At 36.3% G+C, this 18383-nt stretch overlaps 1 protein-coding gene across 20 annotated transcripts in view; it reads right to left on the reverse strand.

Annotated features, from left to right (window-relative positions):
• SLF2 (SMC5/6 complex localization factor 2) overlaps window positions 1–18383 on the reverse strand; it is a 65331-nt gene that overhangs the window by 33904 nt on the left and 13044 nt on the right. For 10 of the 20 annotated variants that reach the window (XM_081548069.1, XM_081548155.1, XM_081548115.1 and 7 more), the window contains exons 2-9: window positions 16638–16681; window positions 15327–16051; window positions 14139–14196; window positions 9205–10193; window positions 8151–8221; window positions 5184–5306; window positions 4073–4240; window positions 3049–3151 (exon numbers count right to left, since the gene is read on the reverse strand). In XM_081548069.1, coding sequence (XP_081404195.1) covers window positions 3049–3151; window positions 4073–4240; window positions 5184–5306; window positions 8151–8221; window positions 9205–10193; window positions 14139–14196; window positions 15327–16051; window positions 16638–16681 — 2281 coding nt within the window. Of the gene's footprint in view, window positions 1–3048; window positions 3152–4072; window positions 4241–5183; window positions 5307–8150; window positions 8222–9204; window positions 10194–14138; window positions 14197–15326; window positions 16052–16637; window positions 16700–18383 lie in introns of those variants that run through there. The other 10 variants (XM_081548163.1, XM_081548149.1, XM_081548096.1 and 7 more) reach the window with 4 other exon arrangements.

Consider the following 18383-nt stretch of genomic DNA (forward strand, 5'->3'; position numbering starts at 1 on the left):
ATTTCTTTTGTTTTGGAACCCTAGATTATAATAAATTTAAATCTAAAATGTAAGGATGAATAGCCTAAACTCTGATTTCAGTCAGGCATATAACTTGTGTCATTTCAAAATCAACCTATGTGAAAAAAAAAAGCCTCTGCTATGATGTTTGAGTCATTACACTCTGCCAGCAGGGGCAGAATCATTCAAAGGCCTCCTGGTTACAGGACAAGTTCTAGATAAACAACCTTTTTGTAGGGGGTGATGAACTTTTAAGGTAGGCAATACAGTCAAAGTGAAAGCTCTCAGTCGTGTCTGACTCTTTGCGACCCCTTGGAATTCTCCAGGCCAGAATACAGGAGTGGGTAGCCATTCCCCTCTCCAGGAGATCTTCCCAACCCAGGTCTCCCACATTGCAGGCGGATTCTTTACCAGAGATAACTTGGAGATAAATAAGTAGAGAGATATATATATAAAACAATCTAATGTCTGTCAATTGAGATTGGGTTAAATAAATCAATCATGATATAGCACTACAAAGGAATACTTATAAAGCGATTAAGAAGAATGATAACATATCTATATAAAGATGAAAATAACTCAATAATTTATAGTTATCTGAAAAAAAACAAGTTATAAAACAGCCCATATTCTGTTCACATTGTCTTTCTGATCAACTACATTTTGACACAAGATAAAATCATGAAGAGGCAAACATTTCAATTACTTTAACAATTCAATTTCAAACTGTTAGGATTATAGGATTAAAATGAATTCTGACACATTTTCTGAAAAAAAAAAAAATATATATATATATATAAGTTGGTAAGTCTCTCCATCATGAAAAACAGACTTGGAATTGAAAAGAAGAAATGAGACAAAGTGTCTTACACGAAAAAAAGCACTTAACAAATGATTATCAGTTTGCTTTTCAAAGAATAAATATGAAGAGTATAAAAAACCGCTTACATGAAGGTGTGTTTGTATGTCATTATTAGGGTTTTAAAGGCTATGATGATGGACCCACATCAACATGATGAAAACACAGATGAATGCAAAGTCTTACTTGTAAGTTTAAGAAAAAATACATTACACAGAGAATAATGGAGTCCTGGCATGACAACAAATGAGGTTCTGAATTGTTATAAATATCTGGGGGTGGGGGTTGATGGGTAGAGCCTTGCTGGAAACTGCTGGCAATAAAGATCTTTTATGGAGCACTTGTTCATTTATTGGGGAGAACAAAGAACAATTTAGGAGTGAAAGTGACAAGCTGAAGGTCATTCAGAAGGCTGACCGGTAAAGGAACTTGAGAATGTTTAGTGTGGCAAGTGATGAGTCATGATATTAAAGTAACTGAAGGACTGTTAGATAAGGTATATTGTGGGGAGCTATAGAAAAGATAATTAGTACTACTAGATAAAAAATATTTGGAGGCAAATTTTGATTTAATTAGGATTGTTAAAAAAAAAAGTTACTGGAATGCAAGAAGTGAGCAACTAACCACAGGAAGCAAATGTTCCTGCCCCATAGTCTGCCCCACCTGTTATTCTCTCTGCCTAAAATGCTCTTCTCTCCTCTCATTTATCATTTGACATATCTATTAATATAAATGTACATGCACACATTTACGGTCTGTCTCCTCTATACTGGAACATGGGTTTCAAGAAATCAAAAACAGTTTTTTTATTACTGCTCTCTCCAATACCTGGCACAGCTGGCACTCAAATATGCCAGCTATATGAAAAATGAATGAGAAACTATACTAGAGTATCTAGTTCTTGCCAAATATGAGATTTTTTGAAATGCAATCTTCAAAGTCCAAAATAGAAACTGCAAATGTTTCCCCTACTTCTCGTTTCATACATATAGTAGTTCTCTGATACCACTGATTTTATAAAGTTACCATGTGGATATCACAAAATTAAGGTAATTATTTAAGTGGATTTTAAAGTTAAATATGGAACTTCCCTGGTGGTGTAGTGGATAAGAATCAGCCTACCAATGCAGGAGACAAGGGTCCGATCCCTGGTCCAGGAATATTCCACACACCATGGAGCAACTAAGCCTGTGCACCACAACTACTGAGCCTGTGCTCCAGACCCTGGGACCCACAAATACTAAAGCCTGTGCACCCTAGAGCCTGTGGCCGTCAAAAAGAGAAGCCACCGCAATGAGAAGCCCTCGCAATCCAACGAAGAGTAGCCCCCACTCACCGCAACTAGAGAAAGCCCGCACAGCAACAAAGAACCAGTGCAGCCAAAAATAAAATAAAATAAATGAACAGGGAAGAGTTAAATATGAACCAGTTGGATTTGCACCCCCCAAATATGAATGGGGGAATATTACCATACAAGTCAAATCCTAACAATGTATGGAGCTGCTGCCACAAAAATAGGGGAAAAGGTAGGAGAAAAACTCCAGGTACATAAGCATTAGAAGACCTTTTCTAAAGCGAACTACAATAATGATTTACCAGTGTGATGAAATGTCTTAGGCACAACTAGCAGTACTGCCTATCCTGCACACTGTCTACATTGGCATTTCTTTGGCAAACCTTTTCCTTAAATTTGTATTTATTGGCTGCACTGGGTCTTCGTTGCTGCATGCAGACTTTCTCTAGTTGTGGTGAGCAAGGGCTACTCTTTGTTGCGGTGCTTGGATTTCGTTGGCTTCTCTTGTTGCAGAGCATAGGCTCTAGGAACTTCGGCTTCAGTATTTGCACACCTGGCCTCAGTAACTGAGGTGTGCAGGCCCTAGGGCATGTGGGCTTCAGCAGTTGTGGCACATGGGTTTAGCTGCTCTGCAGCATGTGCAATCTTCCCAGATCAGGGATCGGAACCTGTGTCCCCTGCACTGGCAGGTGGATTCTTATCCACTGTACCACCCAGGAAGTCCTGGTAACCTCTTTATATCAGTCTTTTTGCTTCATTTTAACCCACTAAAATCATGGGTTTGATATGCTAGATTTTTTTTCTTTAGCAATATGCAAATAAGATAATATTTTAAAAGTTTACTTTTGACTGAAAAGTATAGAAAGAGACGATACCTCAAAAACATTTCTCTTACCCGAAATAGCCACTTCAACACAGGTACAGGACACTGGACGTAGTGATAAGCCGAGGTAAGGAAGCCTTGTGTTGTCAAAAAAATTTGATCTGTTTTTCCTGATCTGAAAAAATACAGTGCAATCAATATGACTGCTGTATTCATGGCAAGAAACTTGTACCACCACATCTGACATAATCAGGGAAATGAACAAGGAAACCGCTGCAGTCCATGGAGGTGGACTCTGCCCTAATGTGGATAGGTAACACATTAAAAAATTCAATCAATGGTCTCAAGCTGAACCAACCTGTTGGCCTGGCTCCAGATTTATCTGGTGGGTGAATATACATTAGCTGGCAGTGTTAAAGAGCCTATCAAGTCTCAGAACACTGTCCGCTTTTGCCAGCCTGGGTTTGTACTTCCAAAAAGCTCAGCACCAGAATTAGTGCTCTCTGGGTCTGAACTATTGTCCACTGAGAAAAACTAGACTAGTCTGGGTATTGTGGTAGAGACTGTTAGTTGCCTACTCTGACATCTAATCATGTCTTTCCTCTTGGTAAATGAACTCTGGGATTTTTAGCTGGGCATACTGGCTGCCTGGAATAAAAATCACTCCCAGGCTTCCTTGCAGCTAGGTGTGGCCATGTTGACTAAGTTCTACCCAACTAACCCTAAGTTGAAATGTTGTGTGGGGCTTCTGGGAATTTAAATGTAAAGGCTGGAGCTCCAATAGCACCTGAAGCAACCAAGTGCTAAAGATGGTGAAGAAGAAAGACTATACTTCTTGTGTAAGCTCTTGTTATTTTGACAGTCATTGTTATTAGATACTGATCTTAATCCTAACTAGTAAAGGCACGAGATATGCCAAACGACCATCTTACACTGCTTCCTATAATTAAATAATAAATACAAAGAGCAACAGTAGTAAGAGGACTAAGAAACTGGATAGGTCATAATAGAAATTAACCTTTCAGAAGAATTGCATCAAGTCAGTAATCTTTTAATTCTTTACAGGAAAAAGTAAAATGTCTATTTTCCTACTTACTTAAGAATAAGCTTTTCTACAGCACTTTGTCCGATAAAACCAGAATCTCTTAAATCCAAAGTATACTGACTGAAAATTTTTCCAGAATTAAGAAAATTAAATATTTCTTCGCCTGGATGATGATCAGGAATAGCATCAATTGTAATTGAAAATTTCTTTAGAAATTCTCTGGGAAAAAAGAAAAAAAAAAGAAGTTATTGAATATTGAACAGTTATATTGCATATAGTTTTGTATTTAAAGACTGGGTGCAAAAAACTCTTCTTTTAGGACCACTATTAACCCTACATTAGAAGGCGAACGTGAGAACACATGTTCTGCTCCTCCCACTTTTTGCTAGTAGTTAATAGTGCAAAGCCACTAAACGTGTCTGTGTGAAAAGAAAAACTAGGAGGAGAAGACAAAGAAATGTAACTTGGCCTTAACATTTGCCTTTCAAGTGCACCCCAGATGGATTAAAAACCCACCATATATTATTCATAAATAATGGTCCATTTATTTTATGGAAAACAAAATTTTTAAATGTATTGTTAATAGGGTGTATTTATGAAAAACACTGTACCTGAGTGCTTTTTTTCCTCTGAATGATTTATTTATCCAGTTTTATTGAGGTATAATAGACATACAGCATGGTATAAGTTTAAAATATACAGCATAAAGATGTGACTTACATACATCTTGAAATGATTATCACTAGCGAACATCCACCATCTTATACTGGTACAAAATTAAATAGGAAAAAAATTTTTTTCTTGTGGTAAGAATTCTTAGGATTTACTCTTTTATCAACTTTCACTACAACATACAACAGTGTTAACCTTATTTCTCACGTTGTACATTACACCCCTAGTACTTATTTATCTTATAATTAGAAGTTTGTATCTTGTGATCACCTTCATCCAATCCCTCCTTCCTCTGAACCCTCTGCCTCTGGTAATCACAAATGTGATCTTTTTCTGTGGTTCGTTTTGAAATAAAACTGACCTACAACACTGTTAGTTCCTGTTATACAACGTAGTGACTTTGTACTTCTATACATTTCAAAATGATCACCATGACAAGTCTAGTTATGATGTACCACCATTTATAGCTATTTACTAATTCCCCACATACTTGTGCTCTTCTAAGAGGCCATCTTCATCATCAGTACTGTCGTGATCACCAATTCTGATTGGAGATTTAATGCCTCGGCCCTGCATGATGTCTTCCTGTAGTTGCTTTTGCAGTTCATCTAGCCTGAGAATCAAAGGAACGTTATAATAAATGGCTTAACCTAAAAATAAAAAATCTTTAGTTTATATCTAAAAGCAGTACCTACAAAAACTCATTAAAAGACTTAACTATTTCTTTATGGATAGAACTTTAAGAGGGCTTCCTGGATGGCTCAGCGGGTAAAGAATCCACTTGCCAATGCAGGAGACACAACAGACCAGAGTTCAATCCTGGGTCAGGAAGATTCCCTGTAGAAGGAAATGGCAAGCCGGATAGCCCAGTATTCTTGCCTGGGAAATTCCGTGGACCAAGGAGCCTGACGGGCTACAGTCCATGGGGTCAAAAAGAGTTGGACACAACTAAGCACGCACCCACACAGGATTTCAAGAATGATGTCCAAATCATTTAGAGAAAGGGGAAGAAAAAAATCACAAAGAATGAACACTACTGACTTGATTACCCCTTCTAATCTTTAATGTTCCTCTGACTTCCAGTTAACTAGGCTTTCAGGAAGCAGTAGTTTTTATCATTGTCACTGTCATGATCACAACACTCAAAACCTACTAAGCAGCTACTATGACACTGTCCTAAGGACTTTTATGTATTAACTCTTAACCCTCAAAACAACCCCAGGAGGTAGTTTATTATTATCCATTTTATACAATAAGGAAACATACAGAAAAGCTAACTTGCTCAAGCTCACAATGTAAAGGAGATGGGATTCAACTAGAGAGTCCAGTTCTGCAGTCCTTGGTCAGAGTGCTTGCCAAGATTAAGTTATTTTAACCAAGGTCCTTATTCCTAGCTCCAGCCCCAAAGTACATGAATAAACGCACTGCTTTATCACTACAGGAGAGTCATTAGATCAAACCAGAATCTCTCCCCTTGATCTGTGATGTTCAATTTTAAATAAGCAACTTCAGATTTGACCTCAGAAATCACATGAAATCATGAAACTTAAAAAAAATTTTACAGTAGACAGGAGTTCCCTGGTGGTCCAGTGGCTACAAATCCATGCTTCCACTGCAGGAGGCACCAATTCGACCTCTGGTTGGGGAACTAAGATCCTACATGCTGTGTAATGCACACCACTCCCGCACCAAAAGACTTACAGTAGAGACAAATTTATTTCTCTGTTAAATTAAGAAAGGGGAATACTTCTTACTAATTGTCTGTAATTCCTATACTTAGCTACTTGGAGACACATATATACCAACTTCAGGCCAGCTGAGGTTTTAGTGAAGTTCTCTGAGTTAGTTTCAAGAATAGTCTTTGAATTAATAAAGGAATATTATTTTTTCCAAAAGCAGTTTGCAACTAGTTACATAAAGTTCATTAGGGTTATTATAATTTTCAAACTTTTTGATTTCTGTGTATGTGTGGGTGGTGGTGGGGCATCAGTAATAATTCTAAACTTCTTCCTCAAAAGAGTAACTTGATGTGAAAATGCCATGTCTAGTTATACTGGTTTCAAAACTTGGACTAAGTGGGCATACAAACATTTAACAAGTATAAAGGTGCTGCTTCATACTTGTTAGGATGGCTATCATTAAAAAAATCAGAAAAACCAAGTGTTGGTGAGTATGTGGGGAAACTGAAACCTACGTGCACTACTGGCAGGAATACAAAATGGTATAGTCACTATGGATGACAGAATACCAATTCCTCAAACAATTATCCATAGAATTACCAAATGATCCAGAAATTCCACTTCCAGATACATACGCAAAAGAACTTAAAGTGGGGACTTAACGAGAGAATTTGTACACCCATGCTGATAGCAGAAAAATTTACAGTAGTCAAAAAATAGAAGCATCCCAAGTGTGTCAATCAACAGATAAATGGATAAACAAAATGAGGTATATACATACAATGGAATATTGCTGCTGCTAAGTCGCTTCAGTCATATCCGACTCTGTGCGACCCCACAGACGGCAGCCCACCAGGCTCCCCCGTCCCTGGGATTCTCCAGGCAAGAATACTGGAGTGGGTTGCCATTTCCTTCTCCAGCGCATGAAAGGGAAAAGTGAAAGTGAAGTCGCTCAGTCGTGTCCAACTCTTAGCGACCCCATGGACTGTAGCCTACCAGGCTTCTCCGTCCATGGGATTTTCCAGGCAAGAGTACTGGAGTGGGGTGCCATTGCCTTCTCCACAATGGAATATTATTCGGCTTTAAAAAGGAAGGAAATTCTGACACATGCTACAACATGGGTGAACCTTGAAGACCTTACACTAAATACAACAAGCCAGTCATAAAAGGACAAATACTGTATGATCCTATTTACATGAGGTACCCAGAACAGTCAATTTCATAGTAAAAGGAAGAGTTGTAGCTGCCAAGAGCTAGAGGCAAGGGGAGAATAGGGAGTTACTGTTTAATGGGTATAAAATTTCAGTTAGGGAAAATGGAAAAAAAAAAGTTCTGGAGATGGATGGTGGTGATGGTTGCACAACAATGCGAATGAGTGCTAGGTAATGCCTGTGAAGTATTTAAAAATAATTGAAATGGTCAATTTTATGTGATATATTTTTGGTCACATACACACACAAAAATCTTTTCTTTTTTTTTTTTTGCAAAAATCTTTTCTACCCATGCTTTTAATCAAGAATTTTAGCTACCAGACACTAGCTGTGGTAAGCAGAAAGGAATTCATACTACTAATTGATGCAGTATACAATAAAAACCAGGATCTTCCGATTCAGCCTGTAAACAAGAACACCTTATTTTTAACACAAATGACAGTGAAACTATAATAGCACTAGCACAAAATACCTGCTAATTTCTCCATTTTTTTTTTAAGGTAAATTAAAAGTCAGTCATACGAGCACTACATTAAATTTAGCAAGACAGTCATGATGCTAACCTACCTGTGTGTGTCTTCCATCTCCTTTACTAGACGCTCTAAAGTATTTGTGTAAGTCCCACTATGAGCATGTTCCTAAAATAAGAAGAAAATTTAGGAATACTTCATAACATATCTTAGCAGAAGAATTGGGATGTTTTAAGTTACTCAGAAACTAAAAAATAACTTCTTTTTCAATAACCTGGGCCAGGAGGATATATTTTTTAAAAAAATAATTTTCACCATCATGCTTTAAATTGAGAATTTTGTAGTGCAGGCAATTTGATTTTACCATCTATTAGGAAAAGGCACTACTTATAAAAACCCTGCTAGTCTTAGGAACTGACTGCCATCACCCAAGGGCTCCATGGCTACCCTGTCTTTATTTTTAAATTCTATTTTACTGGAATTAAACTACTAACTTTTAGGTGTTACTATGAAACAGTAACACCTTCCCCACCAAATTTTACACACATATGAAAATTTAATTCAGCTTATTCCCAAGACAGAATGAAGCACTTCATAAATAAAACTGCACACCACAATTAACAACATTTCTACACTCTACCTTCATTTACAGCAGTGGTCTCCAAAGCAGGGGGTGTGCAAGGTGATCCATTGGGGTGCAGGAAGAAAATAATAGAACTTCTATTTATATGGAACTTCTATAGAAACTCCAGTAGAACTTACTCTATAGTAACTTCTATATAACTTTATAGAAAAATACTTTTTCTTCTTCCTTTCAAATTCTGTTTTTTTCATATGCTTTAGAAAGTAAATAGTAGTAGTAGTAGTACATGTATATAATCTATAGGTATACATATATATTGGGGTACATGCTCTGAATTTGTTTTACTAATAAAAGTGTGTCTGATCAAAGAAGTTTGGAGACCACTGATTTACAGTTATAAAGCTAAAAATGTGGGAAACCCAGTTACCAAAAAAGAACTATACTGCTTTCAGTATGAGTTGTAACAAACACTAAATTTTAAAGTAAGTTCTAACAAATCTACCACTCTTTCACTAGTCAATCCATTTTTCTCTCTTCAAGTAAAGATAGATGTCATAGGACTACTTACTGTATAGTCTGATGACTGAGATCTAAGCCCTTTAGAAAGAGCCAGAGGCTTTCCTGTAGCTGTAGGAGTCTGATTGAAGTTCAAAGCCATTATTTCTTCCAGTGATTTTAATGTTTCCTCTTCCTCATCACTCTCTAGGTTATAACCTAAACTTTCTTCATCACTATCAAAATCACCCCTTAGTTTCCTTTTCAGTGCACTGCTACCTGCATTAGAATTTCCTGAACTCTCTTTATCTGAAGGGGCTTTATCTGAAGGTGCTGGTGGGCTTGGAATACATGGCACAACTTCCAAAGCAGCTGGGGGAGACTTTATAGGAGTGCCATATTCTGAACGTAAAGATCCCCCAGAAATTTTCCCTGAAGATATATTAGAATCAGCCTTATTAGTCTTTGCTTTGTGTTCCTTGTGTTTGGAGGACTCTGTAGAATGCCCAGAACATTCTTTAGGTGAAGAACGCTCTTTATCTTTTTTAGGAACTGGAAGAGTGCAATTTTTAGCATTTAATGGAACCCGAGAGGAACCAGCACTTGGAACATGGGAAAGCAAAGGTAGAAGTTTTGTCTCCTGTGATGCCACAGAGCTAGCAGTTTTATTTTTCTGAAGGTTGCTAGCTTTTTTAACTGCAGACTTTTCCTGAGGTAAAGATAGGTCGAGTTTCGGTATCTTAGTCTCTTTGGTACTTGCCGCACGGATTTGGTCACTACTCCTGGAAGAATGGTGCCCAGAATTTGTAGGTGTCAAGCCTGCAGAGGAGCAATCAGCTTCTTCATTCGGGTCCTTGGATATATCTTCCAAGCGCAATACATCACCAGGTGTCTTCAGTGCAATATGTTTTATAAATTTTTCTTTCTGATGTGGTCCATAAGGACGCTTCTCAAGGAAGGACTCTTTTGCTTTTGGCATTATAGATTCTCTTGTGCTTTTCAGATCTGAGTCCACAGAGTTCCTTTTTCTTTTGTCAGGGAATTTATTCTGCTTAGAGCCTGCTAAAATTTAATTTTTGCCAGATTAGTGAAAGTATACTTTTCTATCTTATTAAAGTTTATTCAAAGAGTGTCTAGAACACCCTGACAAAGTATTTAAATTCTAAAAGCTTAGGCTGAGATTATCATATATGGAATGAGGAAAAACAGTTAATATTGTATTTATATTATATTCCATATCACATATGGAATGAGGAAAAAGTTAATGATATATTTATTTCTTTGACATACTCATGTCAAAGAAACTTAGTCCAAAGCTAATGACAAATGCTCATTTTCACTCAAAAGCTATTAAAAGCTTATTACCTAAATAGAATTAAAGGTGTTACTTGCCAAAACACTAAAAAGCTGTATATCTGTATCAAGGAAAGGTAATTTCTCAATTAAAAAAATTCCTGTAAGTATTTCCCCCTACTATTAAATTGTTTATTCTTTCCCATTTATCCCTCTAATCCTAAGCTGTGTTACAGGTTGAACTGTAGCTCCCAAAATAATATGCTGAAGTGTTAACTCCTTGAACCTCAGACTGTGACCTGAATTATAAACAGGGTTTTTATAGGGGCAATCAAATTAAAATGAGGTCATTAGGCTGAGTCCTAATTCAATATAACAGGTGTCCTTATAAAAAGGGGAAATTTGGACATGGAGAAAGACATGCAGAGGGAAGATAATATGAAGACACATACAAAGAAGATGCCATGTGACCAGAGTGATGCACCTGCAAATCAAGGAATGCCAAGAATTGTAGATAAACACGAGAAGCTGGAAGAAGGAAGGAAGGATTCTTCCCCTAGAGTTATTGAGAGCATGGCCCTGCTGATAACCTTAGTTGGGGAATTCTAGCTTCCAGAATCATGAGACAATAAATTTTTGTTGTTTTAAGCCATCTAATTTTAGATACTTTGTATGGCAGCTCTAGGAAACTAATTACAACTTGACTCTGTGTTAGGAACTCCATTCAGAATCACTTTAATTTTAAACATCACATATACATGAATTAACCAGTTTTTTTTTTTTAATTTCCATGTTTAAAAATGTGATGTTTCATTAATTCACTCTGAAAAATTCACTATTTATATAATTAGTATTCTCAAAATCAAATTTCCCTAAACCAAGTTTCTACACATGGACAGATGTCCCCACATCTCAAGATGGATTTAAAAAACAAAAAAACTCAAGAGTTAAGCAATTATTTGGATAAGCTTATCAATACACAGTCTGGAAAATCAATATATAAGAATGAAAAATTAATTAATAATCAAATGTTCTGGGACTTCCTTGGGAGTCCAAGTGCGTTTGATCCTTGGTCTGGGAAGATTCCACATGCTGTGAAGTAATTAAGTCTGTGTGCCACAACTACTGAGCCACAACTACTGCCCCTGTGCCCTAAAGCCTGTGTTCCACAAAAGAAACCACCGCAATGAGAAGCCCAAGCACCGCAATTGAAGAGTAGCCCTCACTCGCTGCCAACTAGAGAAAAGCCTGTGCACAGCAATGAAGACCCAGTGTAGCCATAAATAAACAAATTTATATATAAAACAAACAAACAAACCCAGGGGAACTTCCCTGGTAGTCCAGTGGCTAAGACCGTGCTCCCAATGCAGGTGGCCTGGGTTCAATCCCTGGTCAGGGAACTAGATCCCACATGCTACAACTAAGACCCGGTACAGCTAACAAATTAAAACAAAAACAAACTCAATCCCCAAGAGCTCCTGTCTGCATTCTTCTACAGATATTTCCTATTAGGTGATAAATCATTCCATGCTCTCAGTTTTCTGGGGTTAAATGTCTTAAAATGACAGGGATCCCTTATAGGGCAGGATCACAAATCAATTAACCAAGAGAAGACTTGGAGAAGACAAGTCTTCATGATTCTTTTTGTGTTTCCTGTACAATCTGTAAGTTGAATGAATGCTTTACAACATTTCAATTACCTATTAATATAGAAAATATTCAGATAAGACAAGGCCAGAGTTTGTAAAAAGAAAAAAAGGAAAAATCCAAATGCTCAATAGAAGATTGGCTATTACTAAATAATATAATAGCATAAATTAGGGAGGGATTAAGTTGATTCTCAGAATTCAACCATAGGACAGGGCTCTGGAAGATCAATAAGCTAAACGCCTATCCTACCAACATTTCTGAAGTCCCTGAACTTGTATGTGATTAATGAATGTGTGATTATGTATATCATCACAACTGTTAAGTGTAACAACAATAATATAAATACAGCATAACATCTGGATTAATATCTATTCACTATTTAGGGAATACCCACATGTGATGTGAAGAACCAACTCATTGGAAAAGACCCTGACACTGGGAAAGATTGAGAGCAGGAGGAGAAGGGGGCTACAGAGGATGGGATGGTTGCATGGCATCATTAACTCAATGGACAGGAGTTTGAGCAAACTCTGGGAGATAGTGAAGGACAAGGAAGCCTGGTGTGCTGCAGTCCATGGAGTTGGAAAGAATTGGACACGACTTAATGACTGAACAACCACAAATTCACTATCAGATAAACATGCTTCATGTTATCTAGAATAAAAAAAAATAATCCCCTTATGCTTTTTATAGTCTATTGATATTCAATTGAAGTATAAATGTATATTAAGATTATTATACCATAATTATTAATGGGGATTATGAAAATAAAAATATAAGTGAAAGCAATCATATTAAACCTGCCTCTAAAAATAGAAAGAACCTTTTCCAAGCGGTTTTCAAACAGTGCAGTATATGGGATTATATAAAAGGAACCACTTCAGTCACCACTAGTAAAATCTCCAAACCCATGAACTGAAGAGAACTACTATCTTAGTCATTATCAGAGAAAAAAATGCTGAACAGCTTGTTGGCAACACCATCACCAGTGGCTCCTTATACTAGCAAGCTAGTGTAAAGATATCTTGTTTTTCCCTTCAACAAATATGTTAACATAGTGAGTACATGAACAATCTCACGGCTGAGAACTTATTGTTCTTTTACTGTAATGTCAAAATCACTAAAATGTGATCACTAAAACCAAGAATGTTGTAAAAATTAAGAAAAAAAACAAACAACAGATCACTTGGTCAAAATGCAATACACCTCTAGAATGTACAGAAAACAGAGTTTTATATGAAACCAGAAGAATGAGTCAAAATTGTCTCTTTGTACCTGTTTTTTCATCTCTAAAAGCAAGGATGTGAATCAAATGATGATTCACAAAGCACACAGTAAGTGCTCAGTAAATGTTGGCTATTATCAGTACGTCCAATGTATCTTACTGATTGTGGAAATCTATAAAGCCCACTTTTCAAACTTTGCAGTCACAGCAGAAAAAAAATGAGATATACCAGATTATTATTAACACTGGGCATTTTGGGGGGCCTTTCTTTTCCTATGTTATGAACTTTTGTGGTGGTTGAATTCCACAGGGTTTTATCTTCTAGTTAAAAAGAATACTTTAAGAATTATTGAATTAACAGTAGCTGTTTGTTATGTATTTTATGAACAGATACTGAAAGTATAAACTAATATCATGTAGCTGTCCTTGAATTTGATAATAAAAAGGGATCTTTGTATTTGAAATATTAAGAAACATTGTCTTGAACCATAAGTTTCACACTTAAACAAAGCATCTGCAATATCAAGACCTCAGTCCGTAATTCAAGAATATAAGCTTATGCTTCTTAATGTAGCCAAAGATTCAGAAGTAGAACACTGAATTCCAATATGAGAAACACATTGTAGGGAACTGTTGAAGAAGGCAGAGAAGAGTCAAGACAAACTACTGTTTACACATACTGAATTCAAGAACTATTCCTTCTGAGTATAACTTTCTCAAACTTTAACCTGAGACACCCAATTTACCTCTAGGAAGGAAACTGTACATTTAAACAAAGTAAAAACCAGTACCATTAGACGCAAATTTATTTAGAATTCTTAAATTTATTTTGATTCTACCTGAAGCTGGTCCCCATGAATCAGAAGAGGATCTTTTTCTTGAGAGATGTCCATTTTCCTATTAGCAAAATGGGAAAAAATTAATTAGGAGTTGAGAGCAGTCAAGAATGTGAACTTTTCTTCATTATATTTAAACAAAGATTTCTAGACTGAATAAAGCAAGCATCAAAGTTGGAGGTAAATCCAAACTTCTACAGCAAAATATTTTAAATGCAAGCCTTTTCTGAAAAATGAAGTACCTCTGTATTATATGTAAAAATGTCAATTTTCATAATGTAAATTTAGAAATTTTTATTAATAGCTCAAGATTAATACTAGAGCACTGTACTATTTATTTTAATAAAGAACTAGCTTAATATTTGCCAATCAAACAGGTACAACTCCCTCTTCAATACTTGTTTAGGAACCAATGCACCACCAAACAGTGAAATCTTATGAAAATGAACCAAACATTACTAACCTCTATTGATCATTAGCAAATCTCACTGGTAAAGGCACCAAATTCCTTGCAAATAAACCCATGAGTTTACAAATATATTTCCAGCTATTCACTCTTAGAATGTCATAGTTCGGTTTATTTTTCATCCATCTGGTTTTAAAACCAGAGCATCTTATATTAACATAGCACTTTGTTATCTTATCTTCCTTTAGTTGCTCAATATGTAGAGAAGCTCTTTGAAACAGGTATACTTAACTACTTGACTTTCCAGGGGAGAGGGACAGCTTTTACGCTAATCTAAGTTTGGTCTATTCTCAAAAGAGAAATCTGATGAGCTTAAGATGTATTTGGATAGTTTTCTAAGACGTCATCATTTTGTAGGTTTTCCAGGGCCCATACTTAATTATTTAAGACATACATAACATAAACCAGTGATTCTCAAACTTCAGGGCAGCCTAATTAAAAAATGACTGTACTCACCTAAAAAATAAGAAAAAAAAAAGAACGCTTATTTTCCTGATTAAGGAAAATCTTGGTTCCTGGTCTGAAAAAATTAAGGGCAGAAAACACTGCTTTACATCAGCCATCAGAAATGTTTTGATGGACAGTTGGAGGAAACTTAATGAAACTAGCTTCTGTATCAGTATTTCCCTAACAAAAGGCACCGTACTGTTATCAAACATTTTTATATTTAGTATTCTAAATATGATAAAACAGTAGCAAGCTAATTTAGCATTTATTGCACATACCAGGTTTGAAAGATTACTGTTTCCAGCTGTGACATCATTCTGTTTACTCAGTTCCTGCCTTGGTTTGCATTTTCTTTCTATACTAGAAGATTTTAAGGAAAGATTGCTTGCTTCTGAGAAAGAATTTTCTGAGTTGATTCTCTGCTCCATTTGCTCCCTTCTCAATCTCTTTAGTTCTCTTTCTCTGCAGTAAGAAGCTAGAGATAACTGGAACTTAGCTCCCAGTGGGCTTTCTCCTGGGTGGTGCCTGGATAGGCTGCTCCTGCTGCTAAGACTTCGGGAGCTGTTCTTGAAGATGTCAGCTTCTGTCACCGTAGCCTGCTTCTTAGAATCTGCACTGATCCTGCCTCGATTGCCATCATTCTTCTCCCTGCTATTTTCATGAATGAAATGTGACTTCCTTCCCTCTGGAGACTGATGTTTTTTCTTGGTCTCTTTTGACAAGAGATATGAAGGAGGAACGTATTTTGTAACTGCCTTTGAATATCTGGTGTCCAGTGACACACAAGGGTGACGTGACTCATGTACACCACGGTCTCTATGGTGCTCTTTAACACCTTTTATGAACGCCTCTAAGACAGGGCTCTTTTCTGATGGCACTCTTTTGGGTTTAGAACTTTTTGGTGAGGATAGTTTCCTTTCAAACTGCTCTGTCCCACTGATGGACAATCCACTTTCTCCATATTTGATGTTCGATTTTTGTGGAGAATCCAACATACGTCTATCTGAATAGCCAATTAAAACAAATGCACATTGTATGTTATTAAAAATAGCACAAACTATTACACTTGTATAAATATTATAAATTAACACTTAAAATATTAAGCTATCACAAATGTTTTCAAATTTATATTTAAATAATGATACACATTTTATGGGGGGAAGAAATTAAGACATGATTTTAAAGCCTTACTTTTATAAAGCTCTCTTTCACCACATCATGTAAGTTCTCCATGGTTCTCTTTACTAACAAAAAGCACCATACTGTCATCAAACATTTTTATATTTAGTATCCTAAATATGATAAAACAGTAGCAAGCTAATTTAGCATTTATTGCACATACCAGGTTTGAAAGATTACTTTAAGATTAAAGTTACTTTAATACAGAATCAAAATAGTATACTTAATGAACATTATTGACTTGAATCTTTTTAATGTAAGGAAGCATAACAGCAAAGAGTTTCTTCATGATTTTAGAACTTGTTTATCTTTGTAAACAACACTGTATCTTCTTTATATTTTCAATTTTGAACACCATGTTTAATCAAATTAGTAAGTTTAGAGTAGATTTAAATGAACAGTATACATACCTTGTTTTGAAGCTGGTTTGAAGAAATCTATAATTGACTGTTTCCTGAAAATAAAAGCATAACTAATATGGGATCACATTGGCAAATACTAAAACTTCAATAATTCAGATTAAGTTGAGAATACTAGATTCACAGACTAGAGGCTGAATTTCACTATCTGGCTTAATCATGTTCTGACAATACTGCTTTGCTAAGCTGATTATAAGAATTTTTTTAAATATAGTTCACCAGTTTCTGTAGGAGTAAACTTATAAAAGCAAAACTGAAGTTTATATACTTTATAGTACAAAAATGATAAGGCTGGAGTGTGGATCTAAGCAATTGGTAGACATCTTTTTAGGACTGAAAGGCTTGCTGCTATGTGGGAGAAAAAAAGAACCTGAAGGGATCTGATCCTATTCCTTGATATCTCCAGTGACAGGTACAAAATTTGTTCTAGAGATGTTTGCTGAATGAATAATGGAGATTATAAAAACCAATTAAAACTTGAGCAGACTCTTAAGAAGAGTAGATGGTAGAATGGCAAATATGGGTCATTTTGCTGGTTTGGAGAGGCAGCTGAAGAGTGTGCTGAGCAGAAGGCAGAAAAAGTTCTAAGCTTATACTCTACTCTTTATACACTACAGTGGGACGTTAATCTGGTGCTGCTGCTGCTGCTGCTGCTAAGTTGCTTCAGTCGTGTCTGACTCTGTGCGACCCCATAGACAGCAGCCCACCAGACTCTGCCGTCCCTGGGATTCTCCAGGCAAGAACACTGGAGTGGGTTGCCATTTCCTTCTCCAATGCATGAAGGTGAAAAGTGAAAGTGAAGTCGCTCAGTCGCGTCCGACTCTTCGAGACCCCATGGACCGCAGCCTACCAGGCTCCTCCATCCATGGGATTTTCCAAGCAAGAGTACTGGAGTGGGTTGCCACTGCCTTCTCCCATGTTAATCTAAGTAATAGCAAAAATTGGAATGAGGAGTGTTTCAAAGTCTTAATTTACTAAGAAATCTTAAGATATTTACAAAATATCTTGGGGGAAAAAAAAACAAAACAGAGAAAAAAGACGTTAAGGAGTAAAGGATAACAAAAACCAAACTTTTTAATTTTTAAGGATTTCTGCACTCTACAATGAACACAAAGTGAAGTAGGACCATATTACCAGAATTTGTACTCTGATTTGTTCACGTATTTAGTTTCCCACTGCACAGAGTGGTGTTACTACTAAGTAGAGCAAAAAAAATCACTTTTTTGGCAAATTTTGCTAAAATTTCTTCGTTTTAGCTGAAAGAAAATAAGCAGTAGACAAGTTCCCCTAAACATTTATCCACTATGAAGTTGGACTGCTCAGAGAAAACTTGAACAATGTAAGTCCCTGAAGCTTATGCTGCTTTTACATCTTGCGCTCTTTACTGGCCACATCACAATAGCAATGCCCATCTTTAGGGGTTTACTGAGAGTCTACAATGTTTGTTTGAGATATTAATAGAAAAGCGAAGCAGCCTTGAAATGAATGAGTGACACACTAAGGGAGAATCTATGCATTTTTTTCCTCACGAAATAAATTACATCAGAGTGAAGAAATACTACAGGTTTTGCAAAGAGGAGGATAATGCCTTGCTATTGGTTGAGTAGAGGTGAGAAAGGACTAAAAAGCAGCTAATTAACTCAAAACAACATAATACTGAATATTTTTACATTAATTACTAAAAGTAACACTGTATCTCTTCCCTAAAGTATTACATCTTTTTGTTCATTACACTTG

Source organism: Giraffa tippelskirchi, chromosome 2 (genome assembly GCF_054371585.1).
Source record: "Giraffa tippelskirchi isolate mGirTip1 chromosome 2, T2T-mGirTip1v1.2.pri, whole genome shotgun sequence".
Classification (NCBI taxonomy): Eukaryota; Metazoa; Chordata; class Mammalia; order Artiodactyla; family Giraffidae; genus Giraffa; species Giraffa tippelskirchi.